The sequence below is a fragment of the Phaseolus vulgaris genome, chromosome 7 (genome assembly GCF_051622355.1).
Source record: "Phaseolus vulgaris cultivar YP4 chromosome 7, ASM5162235v1, whole genome shotgun sequence".
NCBI classification, from domain to species: Eukaryota; Viridiplantae; Streptophyta; class Magnoliopsida; order Fabales; family Fabaceae; genus Phaseolus; species Phaseolus vulgaris.
The window spans coordinates 3,661,283-3,687,855 of NC_143504.1; the positions used below are offsets into that span (position 1 = coordinate 3,661,283).

At 32.7% G+C, this 26,573-nt stretch overlaps 4 protein-coding genes across 4 annotated transcripts; 3 read left to right on the forward strand and 1 right to left on the reverse strand.

Moving 5' to 3' along the window:
* The first annotated feature begins 2,242 nt into the window (after positions 1–2,242).
* Positions 2,243–3,987, forward strand: LOC137829567 (SPX domain-containing protein 2). Its single transcript, XM_068636395.2, has 3 exons — positions 2,243–2,546; positions 2,806–2,932; positions 3,184–3,987. Exons 1-3 carry the CDS (start codon positions 2,304–2,306, stop codon positions 3,567–3,569), a joined length of 756 nt encoding a protein of 251 aa, XP_068492496.1. The 5' UTR covers positions 2,243–2,303; the 3' UTR covers positions 3,570–3,987.
* A 1,662-nt stretch (positions 3,988–5,649) lies between these two features.
* TIC21 (translocon at inner membrane of chloroplasts 21) lies at positions 5,650–8,238 on the reverse strand. Its single transcript, XM_068638102.1, has 4 exons — positions 7,875–8,238; positions 7,531–7,788; positions 7,162–7,365; positions 5,650–6,262 (listed from the first exon to the last, which is right to left on the reverse strand). Exons 1-4 carry the CDS (start codon positions 8,148–8,150, stop codon positions 6,149–6,151), a joined length of 852 nt encoding a protein of 283 aa, XP_068494203.1. The 5' UTR covers positions 8,151–8,238; the 3' UTR covers positions 5,650–6,148.
* A 6,763-nt stretch (positions 8,239–15,001) lies between these two features.
* On the forward strand, positions 15,002–18,398 carry LOC137827970 (Leucine-rich repeat protein kinase family protein). Its single transcript, XM_068634356.2, has 2 exons — positions 15,002–17,388; positions 17,575–18,398. Exons 1-2 carry the CDS (start codon positions 15,699–15,701, stop codon positions 18,240–18,242), a joined length of 2,358 nt encoding a protein of 785 aa, XP_068490457.2. The 5' UTR covers positions 15,002–15,698; the 3' UTR covers positions 18,243–18,398.
* Positions 18,399–23,143: 4,745 nt separating this feature from the next.
* LOC150025733 (carbohydrate esterase, putative (DUF303)) lies at positions 23,144–24,427 on the forward strand. The gene is made up of 2 exons (XM_090304917.1): positions 23,144–23,881; positions 23,996–24,427. The coding sequence occupies exons 1-2, from the start codon at positions 23,330–23,332 to the stop codon at positions 24,215–24,217; spliced, it is 774 nt and encodes a 257-aa protein (XP_090161043.1). The 5' UTR covers positions 23,144–23,329; the 3' UTR covers positions 24,218–24,427.
* The last annotated feature ends 2,146 nt before the right edge of the window (positions 24,428–26,573 follow it).

Sequence of the window (26,573 nt, forward strand, 5' to 3'; positions counted from 1 at the left end):
GATTTTGGTTTTTCAATTCTATTATAAAATTTCATTTTTGAAACAAAAAAAATTCTAGATTTTCTTCTAGTGAATGTATTTTTATTTTTAATTCTAGAATAAGGGAAAATTTTAAAAGTTGATTATTGGGTGCAGGAAGCAATTGCTTGCATTTTATGTTACCAGACCCAAACATTTTCTTCACTGCAAAGTGAATGCATTTAAGCCCATATATAGAATTGAGTACTTTTTTTGTTTTTACTTAGAAAGGATTCTGTATGAGCTAATCCAGAACTAGTGATGGTTCAACATCGATAGCTGTTAAATGTGAGGCAATTGCTTCCTGCCCCATATCACTGCATGCACCCAATCACAGGAGAAAAATGGAAAATACCCTTAAAAAAATGGAGTGGATATAAAATTACATTCTGGACTCTTTTTCCAGAACACAATAATCTTTTCCATATAAATTTTTTCGGTATTATTTTCATTCCAGATTTTTTATCCAAATTTTTTCCAGATTTTTATATCCGAAACATAAAAATATCTTCCAGATTTATTTTTTCAGAATGCATTATTTTCAATTTTGGATTTTTATTTCCAGAATACCCTGACTGAAAAACGTTAAATAACCGTTAAACTAATTCTATTACTGATTAAGATGGGTGGTCCAAATAGCTTAGGGGAAGACCGAAGAAGTTCCTCAGCTAAAATACCGAAGGTGGTCAAAAATAAAATTGTATTTACCAAAAGATTATAATTATGTTGAATATTAATTTACAAAAGTAGATATTTTGCATACAATAAAGAGTCATTTCATTTGTCAAACACATAATGCAAGTAGAAAAGTTACTTTCTCAATTGATGATGTACAAATAAAAATATAAGATTTTTTTTTGGTAAATAATAAATAAATAAATATGGAATACTTGAAGGTTTTATTAACCTTATTACAAAATCAATGTTCAATAAAAAAGACTTCCAACCTAACCTACAAGACTTAAGAGAGCTACGTACTTTTGTGTTTCATAACAAACATCATCTAGTAAGTTCTTCTGAATTCCTCGTCAACTAATTAATTACATAAAAAATTCACTGTTAAGAAGTCCTATTTCAAATATACTTAATTGTTCCACAATTAATTGTTCCACAACCTTGTAACTGTCTCAACCTTGTACATCATATATGTATTCCAGAATATAAAAAACATAAACTACAAAATATTATATAATATTCAATTATATTAAAATCTCTAGTTTAATTTCCTAAAAAAACTTTTTCTAAATTTTTTTTCACTTAGTCCATAAGAAGAATGTTTAAACCCAAATTTGTGCATTAGATTGAAATACACAATTTTGCATAACTGCAACACCAAAATTTGTAGCATAAACTCAATCTCATCATCATCCATTGATAGATACCCTTATTCTGACTGTGTATATTAATACATGTTGTCTTAGCACTCTAATCCAGATCACCAAATCACGTTTTTATAGTTATATACTGTATCCTACATTACTAAAAAAAAATAAAAAATTGGACCAACTAAATAATAAAGAAAAATACCTTAAAAAGTCAACCGCAAAACACAATAATCATACATCTTCATTCAAGAGATTTTTAAACATAAAATTGGATACATCAATTAATCAGAAAAAAAAACTATTAATTTGTATTTCAATCAGTGTAAACACATTTAAGAATATAAGATCTTATATCCTACTTAACTAATTAATCTATACAAAATAAAAATATATATTTTTTCATTTGTAACCTAGACTAAAAGATAAAATTCACATATAGAATGGTTGAAAAACAAATATATTTATTTTTTAAACAACCTCAAAACACAATTACAAAATATCAAAGGCACTTAGATTATATTTTTTTTCCTCGTTAAAATAGAGTTCACAAGTTTCTAAAACAAGCAGTGTAAGCATGAAGTGGCTAGATACTTGTAAGTAGAGGAGTTATGATCTCATGATATACAAATAAATATATGGTCATTGGCTACAATGTACAGTAGATTCGGGCATCATGTGATCAATCCTAAGGTAGTAGATTTGGCCAACGTCATTTTCTAACAAGACAACAAAAAGAACAGAATAGAAATGGAACAAATACTGTTATGCCTCCCATTAAGGAAAAAGACGGAGAAAACAATGCATTTGCGTGTCAGTAACATGAAGAATATCCAAAATCCAACATTCCCTCCGCCAGAATATTCGAATCCCCGAACCCAATAAAACCCTGCATTTCATCACTTCAACTCCTCCCACTCAATCAATTACAAGCATCTTCCTGATAAGAGATTTTACCGTAACATGAAGTTTGAGAAGATCCTCAAGAGCCTTATCGAGCAGACCTTGCCCACTTGGCGTGACAAGTTCTTGTGCTACAAAATCTTGAAGAAACAGTTGAACCTTATGTGTTCCGAAGATGGGCAAGCTCCAACCCAAATGGATGCCAACCAACTCAACCACTTCCTTAACCTCTTGCAGCTAGAGATTGACAAGTTTAACACTTTCTTCATTGAAAAGGAAGAAGAATATGTCATCAAAGGGAAGGTAACAAACTAACTATCTACTTACATACATATTCATCTTTTCTTATTATTTATATTCCAAACTTGTCTGGTTAACTTCTCAAATAAACACTTACTAGAAAGATGGTAAAAATAGGGTAAAATGAACAATGTTTCTTTGCAAGTTAAAACAAACCCTTTTTCTTCAGTTAGTTTATGAAAAACATTTAACTCATTTACTATTAAAAGGGTTGTCCAAACAAGATCATGAATATATATATAATCGATGGTTTGTGTTGCAGGAGTTGCAAGACAGAGTTGTCGAAGCCTTGGATTTAAATGTGGACTTGATGTCATTAGGGAGAGAAATAGTAGATTTTCATGGGGAGATGGTCTTGCTAGAAAACTACAGTGCCCTCAACTACACAGGCATGTTATGTTCTAAAAGCTCATACATGAAAGCTAGAATTCACCAACTGGTTTTTAATTGATATATATATATACTTGAAGTGTTAAACTTTTACTATTAGTTAACTAATCAGAACAGATTGAACTTTTAAATATATATAATGATTTGTGAAGGAAGAATAATAAGGTACAACACGTTCACATTAACAGTTCATGTGTCATTTATTTGTGATGGATAGAGAATGAGTTTGATGGTGAGTTTTTGAGAGCAGGTTTGGTGAAGATAATAAAGAAGCACGATAAGAAAACTGGTGCTCTACTTCGCTCACCTTTTATCCAAGATGTGGTGAAGCAGCCCTTCTATGAAATTGATGTAATTAACAAGCTTGTAAAGGAGTGTGAGGTGATACTAAGCATTCTTTTCACCAATGGCCCGTGCTCTTCAATGAGTCAAACTTTTATGGAAAATGGTTTTGCCTCCGTGAGTATCAATGAAAATGAAGAGACTGTAATGCAGGTTCCCGAAGAACTTTCTGACCTAAAAAATATGAAGAACATGTATATCCAACTAACTTTATCAGCACTGCATACCTTGGAACAAATCAGGGGTAGAACCTCAACTGTGAACATCTTCTCATCACCTTCTCAGCATAACTAGGCTTTGCAATTGCAAAAGGGTTGAAATGAAAGATGAATGCACCAGAGATAGCAACCTAGTAGATAAGAATAACATGCTGATAAAAAATTACATATAGAGAATGAGGAGAAAAGAAGATAATGGGAATCTCAGACACATGATGGGTGTTGTTGAGTCTTAGTCTCATGTTTTTCCTCATAGCAAGTTCATAAATGCTCTTTTCTGTGTGGAGATCCAACTCAATAAATTTGAATGGAAAACTAGTTTTACTTAGAAATCAGTATATATAGTGTGTGATGGTAGGTGGGTGTGGCTTCATTGTTTTTTCCTTGTCTGTTTTCCAATGTACAAAATGGTTTCCTCATGCTTTGAGGTGTTATGGCTCAATCTTTAGCCCTCAAAATGGCGTGTAATATCAGTATCAATGTTAGTTGCAATTGTAAATTTTTATATGAAATTGTGAGTTTGAGAAGGATGGAAAAAACATGAATGCATGCCATTGTATGTTACTTTACCTTTTCATCACACTGTTTTTACTCTTTTAGTTATTCCCATTGCCCATTGGTAATCATCTCAGTGATTTTAAATATGGAAAAAACCTTAATTCAACACATCACACAATTTACTTGTAACGAAGGAATGAGAGTTTAGATCTAGTAAAGAAGCCACCTTTCACCTGTTAAGCAACTTCTCTTCATTATTCATAAGTTTTATAATAAAATTTGTAAATATAAACTTAAAAGAAACTTAAAAAGTGAGTCATTTTTGTAAATTTAATTAAATGTCTAGGTAAGCATTTATAGAATAAATGAGTCCTGAACTAAAAGTTAGGTTTATCTTATGAAAATATATATTTTATTTATTTAAGTGAATCAAATTTGAAACTTGAATTTGTCTTTATTAAAAAAATAAAGTCGGTTTACTGTTTGACTAATTTTCCTTATAAAAAATCTTTCTGAATAAAATTGTATTTATTAATTTAGTATTTTTTTATAACAATGGTTTTGAGATATTATTGATCGTCAGATATAATAATACTTTAAAAAAAATTGGTGTGTTATATCGATATTCTTTCACAACAAATATGTTAAAAACTAAAGTAAAGTAAAATGATTATTAAAATATACTTTTTGTATTCATACGAGTAGATTAAAACGTTGCTGAAAAAAACAGTATATCTATTTTGACAATTTATGATCATAATTTTAATATCATTCTTAAAAATTGAAAGCAAAATTGAATTTAAGAGTACTTGTTTATTTAAAATAAACGAGCCGAATAGCATCTTCCTCCCATTTTGTTTCTATTATAGATCCTGAAAAGAAGATGAGGAACAGTGAAGAATGAACTTCTTAAGAACTTTCTTCAACTGCTTCTGCATCGGTACAAAGAAAGTCCAAAGTTATTTAAAAACACTTTTTTGTTCCAATCAAACTACATTTACAATGCACACGAAACAAATTATCTTCCAAACACGCGTTTTGGTTTAGCTATGTATTTTTTTAAAAATAACTGTAGAACTACTCTGATTGCTTCTGCATTTCCACCCGAACTACAAATATTTCTAACGAAGTTATTCCATGTTTGGAAGTGAATACTCTAAAAAGTAATCATCGTGCTCTTAATTTGGAATGCTATTTATTATTAGATCAAAGAAAGTTTTCCTGGTACTAAAAGGAACAAGGTATCCTCGTAAAAGAAGTATCAAACTACATACAAGCGTAGTCTGTATGTATCAAATATCGTCTTCATTAAGATTCATAAGCTTTCCTTAAATTTCTACCCTTTCTTTATGGTTAAAGGTATAGTTAGAACATGAAAAATTATGAATTCGATTCAAGTTCTTGCTACTCCAATTTAACGATCCCTATGTTCATAATCTTTCATACTTTTAACATGAAGTTCCTGTTTTTATTCTTTATTTTCTCTTAATCTGAAGATTCTAATAGGTAACTCAATTTTATAGTAACAGTTAATTTGATCAGAAGTGAAACAAGGAAATAGGATAGTTCCGTACATAGTTCTTAATTCTTAGCTGAGAGTATTTACGTGAATCAGATGCGTAGTAAACCAAAACCTACTTTTATGTGAATCCTGCGCATGAACCAAAACTGTACGAGATTGTGATGCATACATAATAGAGAGTGATACAAGTACAAAATCATGGGCAAAACGTAACTCTATAACAAGGACAAAAACTTAGCACCATACTGTCAAACAAGCTAAAGAATTCCATGACAGATCTAATATACAATAATTTCAGAGTTGAATTTCGAAATGTCTCCTATTGGATCTTACCGTAGACAAGCTATGAACGTAAGTGATGACTCCAAAGCTGTAGAGTGCAGACAATACGATCGACTCCCGCCATTGTAATAATCTGCCCAAGGATCTTCATTTGTTGAGGCATTATCATGCTTATTAGCAACATTTGCACGGGTTCTTTTAAAATCGGAAATACGCAATTTGGGGAATTGCCTAGGAACAGGACTTTAAAATGCTGTATCAGAAAAACTGGAACACAATTTCATTAAGCAAACAACCAGCAGAAATGAGGGACAATTTTGGGTGTGATTTCATAATACTAGTCTCGAGGCACATTATGCAAACTTCGGAAATGGAGTCGCTTCTGAAGGTGGTAACGTGACTGATCGCAACAACTCCAGTGAGAAAACAAGCCCAAGGAAATGTGAAAGAATAGTGTTCGCCGATGCCTGCAAAAAGAAACATGATAATGTTTAAAAGTGTTACTCATTTCTTGATGAGTAGCACCAAAAAGTCAAACATTGAGCTACTGCCGAAGGCCATATGTTGTACACAATACAATAAAAATGTTTCACAATTTTGTTTTGTTTTAATGGAAATATTCACTATGATCAATTATTACAAAAAGTAGCAAGTATACTAGTAAAATCTTGAAAACAGTAAATATTAACATCACATTCTCTTCTCTATTACACTCTTTTCAATAAATCTTCACTACTCCATAAAATTCATATGGGACCCACTAAAAAACAATATTTCCAATTTGTCTCCTCTAAAATAAGGGGTGCAATTAAGAGATGAAAGTGAAGAGCAGTTATAATTTATAAGCATGGACTGGAAATCCGAGGGAGTAAAAAAATTTAACAATTTTATAGTTTGATATGCTTAATGCGTATATTTTATCACAACCTACATAACTCTTGACTGCACTCTCACTTTAGGGGACTCATTCAGTTCATACACTCTTAAATGTGAGGAGGTTTTTTACATAATAAGAGTTCAATTGTTTCTGTTTTCAATTCTACTGAAAGTTAAGCTCCACCAATCCAAACTTCATCCTCGAATAACAGGACTCAAGACATGTCCCCAATTTATTGTTTACATATTTGGTTCATATGACAAAAAAGATGGTCATAACGGGGGCTATAAGAAGATAAAGACCCGGCTTTCATCTGAATGATAGGCTTTTTAATAACATAATTAACAACTATACAGGTCAAACGGGAAACTAGTGAGAATAACGCTGATAAAAACAAGAGCTGGTCTATAATAAAAGAACCTGGCTCCAGCACAAACCTGCGATAAAAAATTAATCTGCAACAGGGAAACTTGTATATTAAGGACATACCTGCACCAAAAATACATCCAATGCGAGAACTGGGCTGTTACCAGGGGAAATTCCCTGATAATACGGGTTTGCCGAGGTAGTGAGAGCCTTAGCAACCAACAAGCCAACCGTGGCTTGCATCCCAAGAATAGCAGCTCCCATCCCCAACAGGTTCATTACTATACCATTTTTCAAGCCTTTCACTACATCAGCACGAGGGGGTGCCTGAAAACACAAGTAAAGGGGAAAGCTAAGCTACCTCATCAAAATTCACTTAATAGATACAAACGATGATTTCACATTAATATAACTAAGTAAATGCAGTTCCAACTTGCAATAGTTAACCTCATTCAGAACCCTAAGCAAATTCAAATGCACACAAACACACACCTTGGTGGGGTCATTTGCAGTTTTTCGAAGCTTCTCCGAGAGGCGAATGTAACCAAAGGACCAAAACACAGAAATGAAGGCAGCCACTATTCCACCCGCCGTGGCATAAAATGTGGCCGGAGATGTCACTTTTCCGGTAATGATAACGGAGAATGAGAGTATGACGGCAGCCACAACGGTGCACACTAGCTGACCCCAAAACCCTAAGTTACCCAAACGCTTGAAATACCTCGCTGTATTCTCCAATCTCTTCGCCACCTGTACCACAACAATTCCACCTTCAGGAACCCTAGAAATGCAATTCGAGTTCGCAATTGAAAAATCCAAAAACCACTGGACAGTACCTGCTCGAGTTTTGCCTTCTCTGATTCGTCATTCGAGGGAGTGAAAGCCTTAGATACTTGAGAAGAAGCGCTTGCGGTGAAGGGAAACTTCCATGGTTGACGAGAGATGGAGGAACCGAAAGAGGAAGAAGAACGAGCCAAATTGAGAGGCAGTGAGGGCAGGGAATTCGGCCGCAGAAATGGTTGAGAGGGACGAGGGGCGGCGACAGCAGAGGTTGACAGTGGAACCGCCGTAAAACTGCCGGCGCGTGTTGCCGGCAGAAGTAGCGTTTGCATTGCTGCTGGTGATGAAGGAAGAGGAGAGTCTCCGTTCGCCTTTTATGATCTTTTCCTTTTCTGTCTTTTTTACTTTTCTTTATTCGGTAATCCCAGGCTTTCGAATTTTGTTATAAGAGGGCCCACATTTTGTTGGGCTTGAGCTTCTTTATTGATCCATTTCCGCTTTCCAATTGGGCCATTTAACTGGATCACTGATCACGGTGTTAGCAAAAGTTTGGCTGTTGCTTTCTGCACCCAATACTTTTTCATCCCACCACATAATTTAACAAAATATTACAGTCTTTCATACTATTTCTGGAAAGATATGTTAAATGAACCTTTTAGATTATGTGATTTAGAAAATAAAATTGTATTCTAGTATATTATTTACAAGCTAGATTCAAATTCATATTAATAATTTTTTTTAATTCATACAATGAGAATATATAGTCATTAAACTTCTATTTAATATTATCATTATTTTTTTTATGATATACGTTTTCATGAATCAACTATCTTAATCTGTTGTATTCTGTCCTCTCTTTTTTAATACATGAACAAAATGAACGTTTAAAATTTCATATAAGAGAAGTGCTACCAAATTTGTTTTAATACAATTCTCTTTGTTTAGTTAAAATGTATTTAAAATTGCAAAAATCACGAATAAGACTTATCAAATAAGAGATGTAATTTTACATTTTTGTTTCTTGCTTTTAATCAATAATAAATAATGTATTTAAACAAATATTCATCCAGGATAAAAGTAGTTTATTCTAATACAGCTTCAGCCATTAGCTGGATGAAAAAATAATGAAAACTAGACATTGAATCAATTTGATGTGGTCCAATAAACGGCCCGATAGCGGGTGACACGATAGGTCCAACAAACACTAAAATAAGATAGAAATGATTCTGATACCATATTACGAAGTGAACTTTAAACTTAATTAAACTCTATAAAGTCAGTTCATAACATTGAGGTTTACATCCACTTATATGTAATGAAATGTTCTCATCTCTAATCGATATCTAGTTGATGTGGGATCTGCAGCAGATGTCACCAGTTGAGTATAGTTTATGATCTTGAAGGCTGAAATTGTATTAGCCTTCAATAGTTTTTACATGAAAAATATTATTAGATAATAATTAAAGGAGGCGAAGACACAGTGGAAGGAATGACGAAGTCGAATTTTGGTCTCTTTTTCTGTTTGCATTTTTGGTTTGGTCATAATTAGGAAAACATGTGATGAGGCAATATTGTCATTATCGACAACCTTGGGTGATAAGAAAAAGTGGTCACATGTGTGTCTGGTAGTTTATTGAGCTCGCAACGGGTAGTGCTGAGAAAACAACAAAAAGAAACAAAATGCATCATAACCACTGAAAGAAAGAGAAAGACAGCCTCGGCTAAAAGGAAAAGTGAAAGAGGAAGTGGATTCAAAGGTGGATACGCTCAGCCATCCTCCCTTCAAACAACTACCAACATACATCATTACAAAACCAAACACTTTAGACAACTTTAACCAAAGCTCGGTTTTCGAATTTTATTGCATCACCATCTCTATCTTATTTTCTTATATCTTATTTTCTTATATCTTATTTTCTTATGTTACAAGTAACTAACAAGAGGACATATTGCTTTAACATTCAAAGATTTAATATAAATTAAAAATAAAAATATTTCATAATATAAACGATAATATAAACGAGTATAAATTTTATTTTACGAATTAATTTTGTAAAATTAAGATATAAAAGTTATTTATAATTTATCTTAATTAAATATAATATTTTTTTCATTTTTCTTGATATAACTTATGATTATATCTAGGATAAATATAAGACTATAGTTTAAATATAATTATATGTAAAAAAAAAATCAAACTTTTCATCGATTAAAAATTAAGCTAAACTTAGTCAACTTTTTAATTTTTAGTGTACAAAATCTATTATAACCAAAATTTATTTTATTTGTTATCTGATGAGATATTTATATTTTTTTAATCAATAAAAAATAAATAAAATAAATTGAGTGCCTCAAATCTTGAGTTTGATCACTGCTGCAAATCAAAATTCAAGACAAATAGTGTAGTGTGTGAATCTTACAAGAAAACAATATATAAGATGAAAAGAAATTGTCCACTTTTTTCCACATAAACACAGTCCACAAGAAGGATTGAAGCTTTTCAGAAACTAATTCCTTTGGAATCTACTCTGGGACCATATATTGTAGGGTCCTGTTATCAGAAGTTTTGGAGCAGGATTCAATTCTTTTGTCTTCCATTGCATGAGTTTTATCAATCACCCTCAAAGAAACTTTTGCAACATATACAAAATAATGTTTGTGAACAAAAAGAAATTTTTTCAAAAGTATCACTGCTTCAGATTTTGTTTCCCAAAGCATATTATTCATATAATTTACTTAAATAGCACTGTTTTATAACTGAATTATAACCTTCATTTTAATACCTCACTAAAAAAATACGTCAGTAAACCAAATCCTGATATAATTCTTCAATTTATAAAAAAGCTGAACTTGTAAAAAAGTTTAAAAAATAATAATTAAAAATATAATAATAAAAATAATTAATATTTTACAACTTTGAAAAACTAATTGAGAATTTGGTTCTTAGAAAATGGAAATATAATCTAACTGAATTCTAAAGAATAAATAATGTTATTTAGATAAATATTATGAATAATAGTTTCTGATTTACTTCTCCTATTTCGAAGTTCCAACAAAAAAGAGTGAAATCAAGCTCCTCATCAACTTTTTATCGTCATAGATTAAAATTTCATAAGAGATAAACTTATTCGGAAAGGACAAAGGCATTTTCATTTTACAAGTTGGAAAGGACCAATGGATAACTACATAAAGTAATATTTAATTAACCATTTAAATAGTTAATTAGTTCCTACTTGTAATTAATTATTATTCATTATAAAGAGGTGTTCTTAAATTTTGTCATTATATAGCTCAGACTCATTTCTTTACTTGTGACCCTGATAATTTTATACTCAATACATTTTTACATCCACGTTACATTCCCTATTTTATCTTTTATCTTTTGTTTCCTTTTCCAAATACAAAATTCATTTTTAATGATCATATTATTTCTAAAAATGGGTTGTCAAAGTGGTTGATAGAGTGTGCAAATATTATTTATCTTGCTACTTGTTTGCAAAATTCTTTAGATGAGTTATTCATTTATCTTGAAAAGATAAACTATCTAATTTAAATAATGTTTCTAAAAATTGTTGAGTCAAACCAATTTCACATTTTTCTGAAATACTACACTCCTCTTAAAGTAAGATTGGAGGAGGGATCATGTATCCTTCCCTCTCAATGAGGCTCACCAGGAAACCGCAAAAAAGATTATCGTCTCTCATAGACCGAGAACCTCACCCCAATATAGTGACCCGAGCTTAGGAGTTAGAAAGTTCCACGATCGGGTCTCAACTAAACACTTCAACCAATACATCAATGATCATATGAGACATAAGAAGACACTCATTTATTGATGGTATAATGGACGTTGTGCTTCCACTCAGCTTAAAAGGATTGACAATCAATTGATCTGATGGATAGAAAGATTTGGATCAACACATCATTGTCTACATCAGATAGATGAGCTTGTATACCACATATGACATTGTTCTGTGTCGCATCGTTCCTACATCGTTGAAAGAGGGAGCATTAGGTTGGTTCACATGGCTTTTGCCCCTCTCGATTAATTGATTTGACACGATGGAGACCAAAATTGGCACACAATTTGCAACAAGCAAACCACACCATTTAATATCCATCGTGTTACTAAACATTAAACGAGAGAAGGAAAAGTCATTCCAGAAATTGTAAATCTTCAAGATAGAATTCCAACCATATGATGACGAAATTGCGGGGTTCTTGGGGGGAAAGGGTGAAAACTATAGAGGTTGCATAAACTTGTATACGAACTTCGACAAAGGAAGCCTTAAAAGTAGGACCATCAAGATTCGATATCTACTTGTCAACGTCAATACTTCCTATAACATCCTCTTAGGAGTGATAGTGTTCATGCCTCACTTGGTGATGAAGTTCTCATCAACATCATGGAACATCATGATCGTTCATGTAGATCAAAGAATAGCAAGAGAATGTTGTGTGACAAGCCTAAGGATTGAGCTCATGACCTCGTACCAAAAGCAACCACAATTGTGAAGGGACAACATGGTTATCATGACCGACCTTAATCCGTGAATAAACAATATTCTAGTAGACTCGAACAAAGACACCACACATTTGCAAATTCATGACAATGCACCAAAATTGAAACTTCCTTGACTAGCTCTGAAGCTGAGGAGATATCTCGAGTACTCATCAATAATGTAGATTTATTTGCATGGACCATAACAAGATCTTGGGCTTTTCCCGAAGCATAACTTGACATACCCTTGTTTTGGAGGTTGAACTCATCAAATCCTCTGTTAAGTACCCATCCAAAGAAGTTGACACACTTGAGGAGGAGAACATCACTAACCTCAGAAAATAAACTTTTTTGCACCTAGCTACTTCTCGGATTGATTATAAGAATGGATGGTCCCAACAAAAGGATACACTCTATTATAGAAATTAAAAGGCAGGCAACCCATAAGACGATTCTCTCCCCAACCATTAGATCTTTCCACATCCAACAATCACAAGGATTCTAAACACATATCACAAGTGATGACGTTTCAATATCCATCTGGTCCATACCAAGATTCTTGTAGACTTTTCGGGACACATCCCTCGAGCCTATGGGACTAGTGAGTAGTATTTAGTTCAGTTTATCTCAACCAAGCGGCAAAACACTTATCAATGAAATAAGTAAAAAAATTTACAAATAAAACTCTCCAAAACAGTTCTCGAGTCTAGGGTCAAATGTACCATATATGGTTGAAACTACATGAATGAAACTAGACAATTGAGATCACTCCAACACATCTAGCCGATGATAATAGAGTTAACTAAAATAGCCTTGAAAGTAACACAAAAAAACACCTAAGAAAACCAAAAAGACAAAATAATTAATAACAACACTAACCGATCATACTGTCAAAACTAATGCAAGGATAATTATAATATTCGTAATTATAATATTCATATTGATAAAGACTCATTCATATAAAGATCCAATACAAATTTATACAAATTTATAAATAGATTGGCTTAAGAAATATAAAATATCGCTCCCAACTACCAAAACTAAGTTGATTATTGAAAAATCTTTTACAATTACTACCTCCTTCGTTCCAAACCTCAGAAAACAATTGTGGAATGAAGCGACGAGATGATCCTCTGGACTCATTTTGTATTATTTAAAACCGCTTGCTCGTAATCTTGGACTGTGTTAATCTCAAATGGACGTGAAGTCTCACGTGAAAGTTTTGCCCCTTTCCACAAACTACTGACATACTCATGAATAAAGTATATACATAATTACATAAATTCAGACTTTACATACATAAAAAATGTAAATATGTGCGTTGTGTTAAAATATAACCTCGTGACTTAGATTAAAATAAGGATACTTGGGGATTTGGATTTTCTATATGCTTCCCTGATGAAAAAAAAAAAAAACAGCATTCTTAACAAGTGGTTATAGACTGCAATAATTAATGACTTTTAAGGTTGGAATTAGGATTAAACACGACATGCTTTTTGAGGCCTTCTGTGTCCATTATTTAAGAAAATGATGGTGACACGGGCAGTTGCAATGAGTTTGATTGGTATTGAAATTGCAACTTGTGAAGTCACAGAAACACCTTCCCAATTACTATTGCTATGAATGACCCTTAATTGCACAATGAATGGCGATTGGTAATATCAGAAACTTAAAATAATTTTTCTCTCTGTTGGTATCATGAATCAGATGTTGTCTGATGAGTCAAATGTTGCTTCCTGTGATGGCTTGTCTGATGAATCAAATAATGTTTCATCTCATGGCTTCTTTTGTGGATCGTGTTGCTGTTTCTTTTTCTGATTCAGTAATTGTTTTTAGTTTTGCTCTTTCCTTCTTGTATACAAGCCATAACTAAGAGATAGTGATCAATCATATAATTTCCTTAGTTTTCTCTTATTCATGCCTTTACTCGATTATTGCTGGATGTGGAAATAAATCTTAAGATGTTTTGCGCTCCAAATAGTTTATGCCCGTGACTCCTTGTTCTGTTACTAAACAGTACGTATCAAATCAAAAAGCACAAGTGTCCAAATTGTTACCAGTGACTTCAATAGATAATGAACATATAAAAATGATTTGTAATCACTAACTACCACTGATAATTTGACACCACTTCACCATCAGTGTCCCAATCCTTCAATTGTTTTTGACCATGATAGAAACCAATCGTAGGTGGTACCTAACCCAACGTAGATAGGCCAAAAACCAACCCAAAAAGGAAGAGCATCCCGGCCCTTAAGGTCCCATGGCCTCAACATATTGTCTCATTGCATTTTCATAAGGAATTCCAGTAAAAACTATATGCTACCATCTCAAGTCTCTATTTTTGTTCTTATTTAAGAATTTTTAGTTTAAACTGTCATCATTATTAATTTTATTAACAAAGATGAAAAGATATTTCAAGTAAAAAATACTTAAAAGTAAGGAGCAACAATAGACATCTTGGAGTGAAACTAGACATACCCGAAATTCCTCTGTGATGTCCATGTTGCCATGAATTGCATTCTGCTTGTCATTGAAACACCATAACTGTTTTAACTCTTGTCTGTCAGCAATTTATTGTAGAAATGAGAGATAGAACTACCTCCTGCTGTCTTTTTATTTAAGTATCAATGGAATTCCTAAATATTGGTTTATATTATTCCTACAGGCTGTAAAATCCATGTCAAAACAATTTGCATATATGTCAAAACAAAAGATGGTGTAAAAAAATGCACTACAGTCACCATTCCAGAAATTTCATTTTTTTGACCCATATCCACAGAACACTGAATTCACGGGGGTGGTGGTGGAATATACAGATACTCTGCTACATGTTATGGCGTCCAACTCACCCCAGTGTCCTGTAGCAACAGTTAGATTCCTTTCACTTCTATTTGCCAATTATGTGTAAAGAAATTTTTGTTTTTTCATTTTTTTGTTTTGACAGAGAGAGCAGGCACAGCAGTCCCATATAACTCACTTTTATTATATTTCCTTCAGTTTGGTTTAGTTCACTTCTTCTTTATCAACTGCATAAAGAAGGAGAATTATCTTTTCTTTCTGCTACCACTTTCTCTCTACAACTCAACCCAATTCTTCCTTGCTTTTCTCAGTACCCTCGTTTAATCATTTTTCGTCCTCTCACTTACAGCCTGTTTGTCTGCCACGCTCTAACACACTTCCTAGCTACTCCCCAAACTTCTTCCACCAATACTCCAACCCCCCAAGCACCAAACCGATCAAAAGATTTGGTGAACAAAACAAACAAGTTGTAGTTGGTAACCATATCCTTTCACTGTTTGTCTCTTCCCTTCATCCTAGCCCTTTTTCTACTCCATGAACTTGTAGTTCCGAATATGTTACGTCACTCAAGGGAATCATGAGCCTTAATTCTCAGAATCTCCATTTGTGGTGGAGACTCTCATCCTTTCTTCTTCTACTTCTTCAATCTGTTACATCTCAGTCAGTTACATCTCTCAGCTCTGACGGGATCCTCTTGCTAAAATTCAAATACTCCATCCTCAGCGACCCTTTGTCGGTCTTAGAGAGCTGGAGCTACGATGATGCAACACCATGTTCATGGTATGGTGTTACATGCGACGAAATTGGAGCCCCCGGTACCCCTTATTTGTTCAGAGTAACCAGTTTGAGACTTCCCAATAGCCAACTTTTGGGTTCCATCTCTGAAGACTTGGGCTTGATTCAATACCTTCGCCACATCGATCTCTCCAACAATTTCCTTAATGGCTCTCTACCCAACACTATCTTCAACTCTTCCCTGCTTCAAGTACTTTCCCTCTCAAACAATGTTATCTCGGGTGAACTACCTGAGCTGGTTGGTAAACTGACAAACCTTAAACTTCTTAATCTCTCTGACAATGCCTTTGTCGGGTCGATCCCAGAAAACCTGACTACTCTACCAAACTTAACCGTTGTTTCTCTGAAGAGTAACTACTTTTCTGGTAGTGTCCCAACCGGGTTCAAATACGTGGAGATTCTGGATCTGTCCTCCAATTTGTTCAACGGTTCTTTGCCAGAAGACTTTGGCGGCGAAAGCTTACGCTACTTGAACCTCTCTTACAACAAGATTTCGGGAACAATTCCTCCATCATTCGCGAAACAGATTCCTGGAAACACCACAGTGGACCTCTCATTCAACAATCTGACAGGGCCAATACCAGAGTCTTTGGCTTTGCTCCACCAGAAGACAGAGTTTCTATCGGGAAATGCTGATCTTTGCGGTAAGCCTCTGAAGATTCTGTGCACCGTTCCCTCTACTGAGTCCATGGCTCCGCCCAACGTCACCACATCTTCACCAGCCATTGCTGCCATACCGAAAATTGACTCAAACCCTTCAACAAACACAACGGGAACCACCGCCAGTTCTCGTAGTGTATCACCGAGTGGCCTAAAACCTGCCACCATAGCAGCAATTGTGGTAGGAGACTTGGCTGGCATGGCCCTTTTGGCCCTCGTCATTCTCTTCGTCTACCAACAGAAAAAGAAAAGATATTCGGATCCACATCCAAATTCAAAAGACACCAATGCTGCTTCTGGTAGCAACTCAGAAAAGAAAGACGAAACTGTTTCAAGACAAGATGCAGAAGCAAGAACAGTTACTCCTTCGCTTCCTTGTTCCTGCTTAAAAATCAAAGAAGAAGAAACTTCAGAAGCAACTAGCTCCGACAGTGACCGGGAGAGCAACACCGCAGTGGACATCATGGCAGCACAAAACGGGAGCCTTCCGAAACAAGGCACTCTTGTAACCGTTGACGGGGAAACAAATCTGGAGCTCGAGACTCTGCTCAAGGCTTCAGCGTATATTCTGGGAAACAGCCTCGTCAGCATTGTCTACAAGGCAGTGCTAGAGGACGGGAGAGCCTTTGCTGTTAGAAGGATCGGTGAGTGTGGGATTGAGAGAAGGAAGGACTTTGAGAACCAAGTGCGTGCCATTGCAAAGCTTCGCCATCCCAATTTGGTTAAGGTTCGCGCCTTCTGCTGGGGTCGAGATGACAAACTCCTAATATGTGACTATCTCCCCAATGGCAGCCTCGCCACCACTGATCACAGTAAGTTCACTCTCCACCTTAATCACTATCACATCAAATATCATTCATCTTCATCTCTTAAACAGTTCATTAGGTGAAACTGATTACAAATTAAAGTGAGAGTTTGACTTTATGAACATACATGTTTAATGATGTCGAATTATGTTGTTTGGTTTTGTCATTGAAGAGAGTGTCATTATGGTTTAGGAAAAGCAGGTTCGTCCCCTTTGAACTTGTCCTTGGAGATTCGGTTTAAGATAGCGAAAGGGGTGGCACGAGGTTTGGTCTTCCTTCACGAGAAGAAACACGTGCATGGCAATGTTAAACCGAGCAACATCCTGCTAAACTCAGAAATGGAAGCCATCATCAGCGATTTTGGGCTGGACCGGCTCCTCCTGAACGATGTGACCCACAGAGGAAACGGTTCGGGTAGACAATTAATGGCGAGCCAGAGAAGCCAGCAAGAGGTGGCATTTGGGTCAAGTCCCTTCGCAGCAATGGGATCATCGTCGAGTGGTGCGGGCCACATAATGCCGTATCAAGCCCCAGAGGCAATTGAGAACATAAAACCCAGTCAGAAATGGGACGTGTACTCTTTTGGAATGGTGGTGCTGGAGCTTCTAACAGGGAGGGTTTTCCAGGAGCGGGAGTTGGAGCAGTGGAACGAACCGGGTTCGGTGGAGGAGGAAAAAAACCGGGTGTTGAGAATGGTTGACGTAGCAGTAAAATCTGAAATAGAAGGGAGGGAGAATGTGGTAGTGGCATGGTTGAAGTTGGGGCTTAGCTGTGTTTCTCATGCCCCACAAAAGAGACCCTCCATGAAAGAGGCACTACAAATCTTAGACAAGATCCCTGCACCTGCTCCACTCAATTAATCCCACACCTAGATCAAGGTGTTTCTTTTTCCTTTTCCATCTTTTCTTCACTTCAATTCGCTTCAACAGAGGAAAATATTAGAAACAAGTGTTTGTTTATGCAAGGTGACAATCATTGTAACTTTCACTAATCACCACTCAAACCAATTCTTGTCTCATGCTGCATTTTTGCTCACGGGCATGGCCATGCATGTGCACTAGTTTTTCCTTTTCAGTCTTCACGCGCGGCTGTACGATAAAACAACATTAAAAAACAAGTTACATTATATTGTGATTAAGATACTAAGACAAAGATGTTTCCTTGTCTCACTCCATATTTTCATATAAATTTATTTTTTATTATATATATTTATTTTTAAACATGTCACATAATATAACTTCAAGAATTGTCTAAGCATATTTTTTTTTCAAGATAAAAAATAGTAGGTGTGAATGAGCTCATACCAACTCTTCGGATTAAACTAAAATAAAAGTTTGGTGAATATTACTATATTGAGAAAAGTTCAAAAAAATATTAAATTGAATTGAATTATAAATTATCGAAACAGGTCTAAGTTACTGACTCACCTATACATATAAAAAAACATTTTGTTAAAGAAAATGACGGTAAGGAATATTTGTTTTTATAAATTTAATTTGACTAAACGCATGTTAAAGGGCACAGGTGGAGCACGTGCTTACTGGTTTTAATTTGTCAGTAGTTTAACGACAATGCATGTGAAGGATGTGATTTGGTGTGTAGGATAAGAAAAAAAAAAGTAGTGTGAGTTCAGTCGAAATTGGTGTAGTTCTATTTTTGTTTCTAGATGAAACCTAAAATGGTGTAGCTCTATTTTTCACACCATGGCCAACTCTTTGGTCTCATATTCCAGCAATTTAATTCTTGAAGAATTTGAAAATTTGAAAAAAATTAATTATCCATCTTTTTCATATTTTTTATATAAAAAAAACTGGTGAGAAAGAGAAAATAAGTCTCAGAAAAATACAGAAAAAATAAATATATATTCAAAGTGTGATATTAGAAATCCTAATGAAAGATTAGAGAAACATTGTATTTATCATTGTTATCTGAAATTGGTGTTATCCACATAGAGTAAGAAAAACAAATATTGTAATCATATTTCTATAATAGAAACATTTTATTTTACTAAGTTTTACTTCTAAAGTTAAGAGGTTTTTCATATTAAAAATTCTTGTTCTATTTTACTCTATTTTTTATATTACTGACTATTTTCTATCTACACCAAAAGTTTAATATATTAATTAAACTCTTGTATTGAACTCTTTCATATATAATTAAAAATTAAAAAGCCAATATTTTGTTAATAGTTAACACGGGGACAACCAATTCTTTTATTTGGCAACAAAATAACACAAATCTAAACCCAGGTCTATTACCGACAGAACCAAACTCCCTCCATAATATGTATTCCATCATTGCTATCTAGGTGTGGCCCCTTTATAAATTTATTCATAAATAAAAACATATATGTATGCATAAATATGGTTATACATTTATTACCTTTTCTATATACACGAGTGTCTTTAAAATTCACTCGATAACACAAACTAAGATATTGAACCATATTTCTCTTATCTTCTATAAAAAAAATACATAACTTTAGTGAAACTCTCCATAAATATTAAATCATATTCCTATAAAAGATCATTCAATCCTCTAACTTGTATTTGCTAAATACCTAAAATAGTCATCAGTTCAAAATATAAAGATTATGATATTTCATTATAAATTGGAAAAGCCCTATGGAAAATACCAATACAATTTTTTTTCTAATAATGTAATTTAGTTTTGAATTTCAAGAAATGAACAAATTAAAATTTTATTATGGGACAAATTTACGTGAAGAATACGATTTAATTTTGAAGAAATTGTATTAGATATGGGTGATTTTGAAAAAAATTCAAAGATCTTGAAATACGATTTCTATGTAAATTTTCTTGCCATCATATTTGAAAAAGAAAATCATACATAAAAAATGATTTTAATTAGTATGAAAAATATAAATTAAGTGAAATCCTAAACTTGTATATACGATTTTAATAAGTATAAAAAATATTAAAGTATGTTGAAATCTTTTAGTTGCAATACCATTTTAATACTTATAAAAAATGATTTCTTAAGTCAGTGGTTTTTTTTTATTTTTTTAAGAAAAAAAACTTGTTATTTTTTTAATTTATTTTTGAATGATAGAATAATTTAAGAAATATTTAGTTATGTTATTTTGATGGAAAAAAATGCAAGAAGATTAATAGCTGCGGTCAAACCATATATTGAATATGTTAAAAATAAAATGGAAACCTTTAAAAAAAATCTAAAACTGAAAATGTTAAAGAGTAAGTTCTGAGATTATAACGTAAAGTGTAAACCATGAAAATCTAAAATTAAGAATAATAAGGAGTAAACCTTGAAATTTGAAATCAAATATAGAATTTCATCATTTTAAAAAATTATATTAAATGTGATTTTATAAGGTAGAATTAGATTATATATATATATATATATATATATATATATATAAACTGTTATAAATGTTTAGCAACTACCTATTTAAATTATAGAAGAACGAGTATCAATTAATTGAGATTGAAGTTATCAAATTTATACCAACCATATAGGTAGTTGAGGGAAAAAAAAAACAACTCATAGTAAAAAAATTCCACATGCCCTAAAATGTGGATTTTTTTTTAACATAAAACTTGCTATGATTAAAATGTGGATTTTTTTTTAACATAAAACTTGCTATGATTTAGAGTGTTTGTATTGAGCCTATCGTGTCACTTGTTATCGGGCCGTTATCGGATCATCCATAATATATAGTCTCACACACAAGTTGTCGGTCTCGACGTGAGGGGTGTGTTGAAGATCTCACATCGACTAGAGATTAGAGATTTTATGGAGTTGAGTTAGGTTTAAAATTCCCTTGTAATAGTGATTGTGCTTATTAAATTTTATCTAAAATTGAACTATAATAATATTTTAAATGTTTATTTTGGTTGTAATATGATTATAAAATCATATTAGTGAAAAATTACTCTTAAATCATAATTATTTTTTAGTTCAGTTCCAAAATATGATTTGATTTTAATTTATAACTTCTTAGAAAATCGTCTACATTTTACTTAATAAATCCAACCAAGATAACTACTCAATAATTTACATTATTAACCAAAGATATAATAGTTATAAATAAAAATTATGTCTTGTGAGCAACAACTACAATTTTTTTTTAAGTTTTCAACAACATATCATCCAAGAATGAGAAGCATCACAAATAACTAACTAACTTATCACGAAAATAAAACTTTGAAAACTTAATATGATTAAAATTATTTTAAAGTATACCTCACTTTTAAAAAAACGGTTAAAAGTCCAAAATATAAACAGTGCAGTTTTGATAATATTCTTCTACGTAATCATTATTTTTTATGATTGCAATGTATTTGAATTCTTTTCATTTAGAATCCAACTTTTATTAGGTAAGCTCGTTTGAATGAATTATCAAATAATTTGGTTAAGAATTGAACTACCTGGCCACTAATTTTGAGTTAAGTAATATTATTTTTTGAAAATTCTCTTAGCTTATCCCAACTACCTGTTCTATTAAATTTATCTTGTTCTTTATTTTTTATTTTTTATTTTTACATGCAAAGAGATTTTAATTAATATAACCCTAATTTTTCTCTCCTAGTAGATGCAAAGTTTTCAATATCCCAATGATAAAAATGGTGAATATACTCTATTGTTTTCAAATTCGTCATATACAACAAATCTGCAAAAAAAAAAAATCCTAATTTTCATTTTCTGGATTCCTGAAAATTTATTTTTCTTCTATTTTTTCTTAATGTTGAACATATATATTAGTTTCAAAATGTAAAATATAGAAATTAATTTTCAGAAAATTTTAAAAAAAAAAGATGCTAACATCTCCTGATCTTTGGTGTTTTATTTTTAGGCAAATTCTTCCTACACCTAATACTTTTGAACATGCACCCATCATAATTTTAAAATTCCAAAAATAATATTTATTCCGAAAATAAAAATCCAAAATTAAAATTAATGCATTATGGAAAAGTAAATATGGAATAGTTTTTTTGTGTTTCCGGAAATAATAATCAAAGTACATTCCAGATAAGAAAATTCAATACAAGAAAAACATGTTTAAGGGTATTTTCGTTTTTTTCACTGGAATGTAGTAATATGGTGCAGGAAGCAATTCCTTATTTTTACTTTTCAAATTTGTTAGATTTCTTAACATCTAAGGCCCAACAATCTTGTAACGTGTTCAGAACATATAAGCCCAATAGAAAAAACAAAGGTGGTTTCAAATCCACAATAACGCTTGTCGATAAAAAAAATTACAATATGGCCTCGGAGAAAAAATAGAAATAAGTGTTACAAAAATAGCCACGATTCATTGTCGCGAAGAAAATCTGTTTTAATTTTCTATTTTTATTTTTTATCGACAAAATATTCGTTTTGTTTTATAATTAAAAAAATGTCGTATTATTTTCAATCTATTTTTTTAAAATTCTATAGAAAATCTATTTCTTATTTTATTTTCTATCCAAATCTTTGAAAGCGTAAAAGAGATTAAAAATTATGAAAAAGTATATCTATCATGTACGATATACGTTTTTTTAAATTAATTTGTTTACATGCATAAATATAAATTAAATATTTCATTTATATTTAACGTCTGTAATAAGAAAATATATTCGTGTATGGATATTTTGAAATTAGCACTGAAAGATAAATAATTAGAAATTAAATTATAAGCAATGAAGGAATAAAGTATTGTAAAATTAAGAATAATAAATTTACAGTCTCTTACGATTGAAAAGTACACAGCAATTTAAAGTGTTTTGAAATGTGTGACAGTGTCACGTTTATCGTACTCTATGACATGTGCGGTAGTTATAGCATTGGGTGAAAGGTGAACCGGTAGATACCTGATTTCATTAATAATTCAGAAAAGGAAAAGATCTTGTTTCCTTCAGAAAAACAACCTCAGCACTCACCAAAGTGTTCCTTTCTCTTCGTCTTGATCCAGTAGAAGAAGAAGTCAATGGAAACCAACACAATACTCCCAAAACCCAAAAGGCAGATCTTCATTCTGTCAGGACAAAGCAACATGGCCGGTCGCGGCGGAGTCGTCAGGGCCGCCGATCGCAATTACTGGAACGGCCTCCTTCCGCCGGAGTGCAGCCCCCACCCGTCCATCCTCCGCCTCTCCGCCAACCTGCAATGGGAACCGGCAAACGAGCCCCTCCACGTCGACATTGACACAGCCAAAGTCTGCGGCGTGGGCCCCGGCATGGCCTTCATCAATGCGCTGCGGCCGCGCGTGGGCGACGAGGTGGGGCTGGTTCCCTGCGCCGTGGGCGCCACCGCCATAAGAGAGTGGGCGCGTGGGGAGAAACTGTACGAGGATATGGTGAAGAGAGCGAAAGAAAGCGTGAAAGAGCAGGAGAATTGCGAGATGAAAGCGTTGTTGTGGTACCAAGGAGAAAGCGACACAGACACTGAGGAAGCAGCTGCAGCTTACAAGGTTAACATGGAGACCTTCATCCACAATGTTCGACAAGACCTCAATTTACCATCACTTCCCATTATTCAGGTTTCCAACATATTCTTCTTCTTTTGGAATTATAAAAAATGAAGTTACGAATAACATATTCAATTAGGGCTTAGGTCTAAATGCAATGATGATGATGATGATATGAGTGTGTAGGTTGCGTTAGGATCAGGATTTGAGTTCATTGAGAAAGTGAGAGAAGCACAAAAAGCGGTGGATCTTCCAAATGTGACTTACGTGGACGCAAAAGGATTGCAATTGAAGGAAGATAATCTTCACTTAACCACCGAGTCTCAAGTTCAGTTGGGTCGCTTGCTTGCTGAGGCTTATCTTACACATTTTCATGCCTCACCTGTTGGAAATGAAACCCAAATTTAACGCCTTTTTTCTAGCTTCAGTGATCAATTATGGTTTCTGTATGTACTATCACTCGTTCTGTGTGTGAGATTGTGTCCAATAACTTGGGTTAAACATATATTGTTCAAGTGACCGTGTGTTATCTTTTGTTGTACGGATCAAAAGTCCATGAGTTTATGATAAGACTCGTTCAACTACTAAGTTTCGATATTAGTATTCGGCACTTCTTAATTCTGAGCACCAACATCTTTATTTAGATTTCATATCCATAATAAATGAACTTCTCCTTGTATAGATTAAAATGACTTAGATAGTATATAAAACTAGATAGTATATAAAACTCAGATAGTAACAATTTTCTTTTATTTCTTGATTATTTTTTTTATTCTTTTCGTATTTGTTTCTTTATTTAGATAAAAGTATCTTTTATTTTTTTTAAAAGACTTATTTATAGTGTGTGGTAAAAGACTATTTGATTCAAGATTCTTATCTGACGCATATTTTCAATGAATCAATGCTAGCTGATTTTTCAGAGTGTCATCCGGATTTGATAAGTTGTGACCTGAATTTGTAGAGAAGTTATCCTGATTTATAAAATGTTTTTTTACTAATCATTCATTTGTCAATTTGTTCTTTATGTGATTGATCACTCGATCAATCAATAATATCAAGTAACATAGCTCATTCGATCTGGAATGTGGTTATCATCAACCAATCAATAATAATGTCAAATGATGTAGATTATTCGATTTCGACCAATACAAAAATATATAAATTTATTTCACTATCTTAAAGGTAAATAAGTATCCTAATGTAATTAAGTCTCCTAATGTAATTTTAAATCAAGAAAAATCTACCTCACAAAGATATATATAGATATGGGTGGAGTCACTTCAAGAGTTGAAAGGGAATATAACATATGAAAGAAACAAAAAGTACAAAGTAAAAAATATTTAAAATTTTGAAAACAATTTATGGAAGGTATGGATTTGTTGATAGATAATTAGATAGGTTTTATATTAAATAAATTGTAAACAAATGTCAAATACTTTGATTCTATCTATTATAATATAAAATAAAGACCATATTTTCAGTGCATTTCACAAGTGTAGATGGTTCCGAAGTCTCTTTCTTGTTGAACAATTCCCTGTTTTTCCATAATCCAGAGTCTAGGTTTCCCTCCTCCAGTTTTAATAATGTACCTGTCTTTGCTTGGTTTTGTTTTGGCCTGTTTGAGTTTGACCATGAACATGCCAATGCCTTGGACCAACTTCAAGCTGGGATTCATGGAATGGAAGTGAATTAGTTAATACCTTCCACTTCCTCTTTTCACATTGTTTTCTTACCATCTTTTGAAAGTTAAAACATGAATAAAGGTAAATCATAGAATAATGTTCTCATACAAATTTTATCATCATTATTTTTACATATATCCATACAATTAAGAAAAAATAGACACTTACCTTGATCCATGAGTGATCCTAGAACAATTATTTTATTTCTTTTGTCCCAATCTATCTCTTAACAATTTCGTTCTAATCACAAACTTTCGTGATGATTATCAGTGAGACAACTATTATTTGCAGAGACAAAACCTTATAACCTTTATCTCCCAATCTCCATCAAATGTAGGTTTTTATTAGGTATATCATTATATATATATTTCTCACTTTAATCAATGGATCATTTATTCTATTATTATTATTAAATCATATTTAAACTCAAACTCTAAATAATATGAATCACTTTATAGAAATTAATTTACATAATTTCTTAATAATTTCTTAATTTTTTACCATGCAACAACTTTAAACCCGTGTACGACAAATTTTATAGTTTTAGTATGGTCCACACCTACCACCATAATCCATAGAAATGAATAAGCAAAAGTTTAAAACTTTTTTGCAACAAATAAACAGATAACAAAGCACACTTCACCAACCATTGTTTACTTTAAAAGTAAAATAAAATTACACCAGTTGAATGGATCTCACATAGATGTTTGGTCTCACGCGACAAGAAGAGCGTGGCATCGTCTTCTCCGCCAGTGTTTTTCATTTTTTTTTATGTAAATAACACAGTTCCACCAACCATGCTGCTGCACGATGTGATGGTTGTAGGTGGCGGTATCTAGTTTACTATAATGGGGCAAATTTATTATTATGAAAATTTATATATATAATAAAAGATAAATTTATATTTATATTGAGTGAAAATGATAAAAAAATATAATAAACTCTATTAAACAAATATTCAGTAATGAATTAATAAATAAATCTATACATACCAAATTTAATAACAAATATTTGTTGACATTTTTTTAGAACATTCACATTAAACATGTTTTGTAGTATTAATATTCGATTAATTCTAAAAC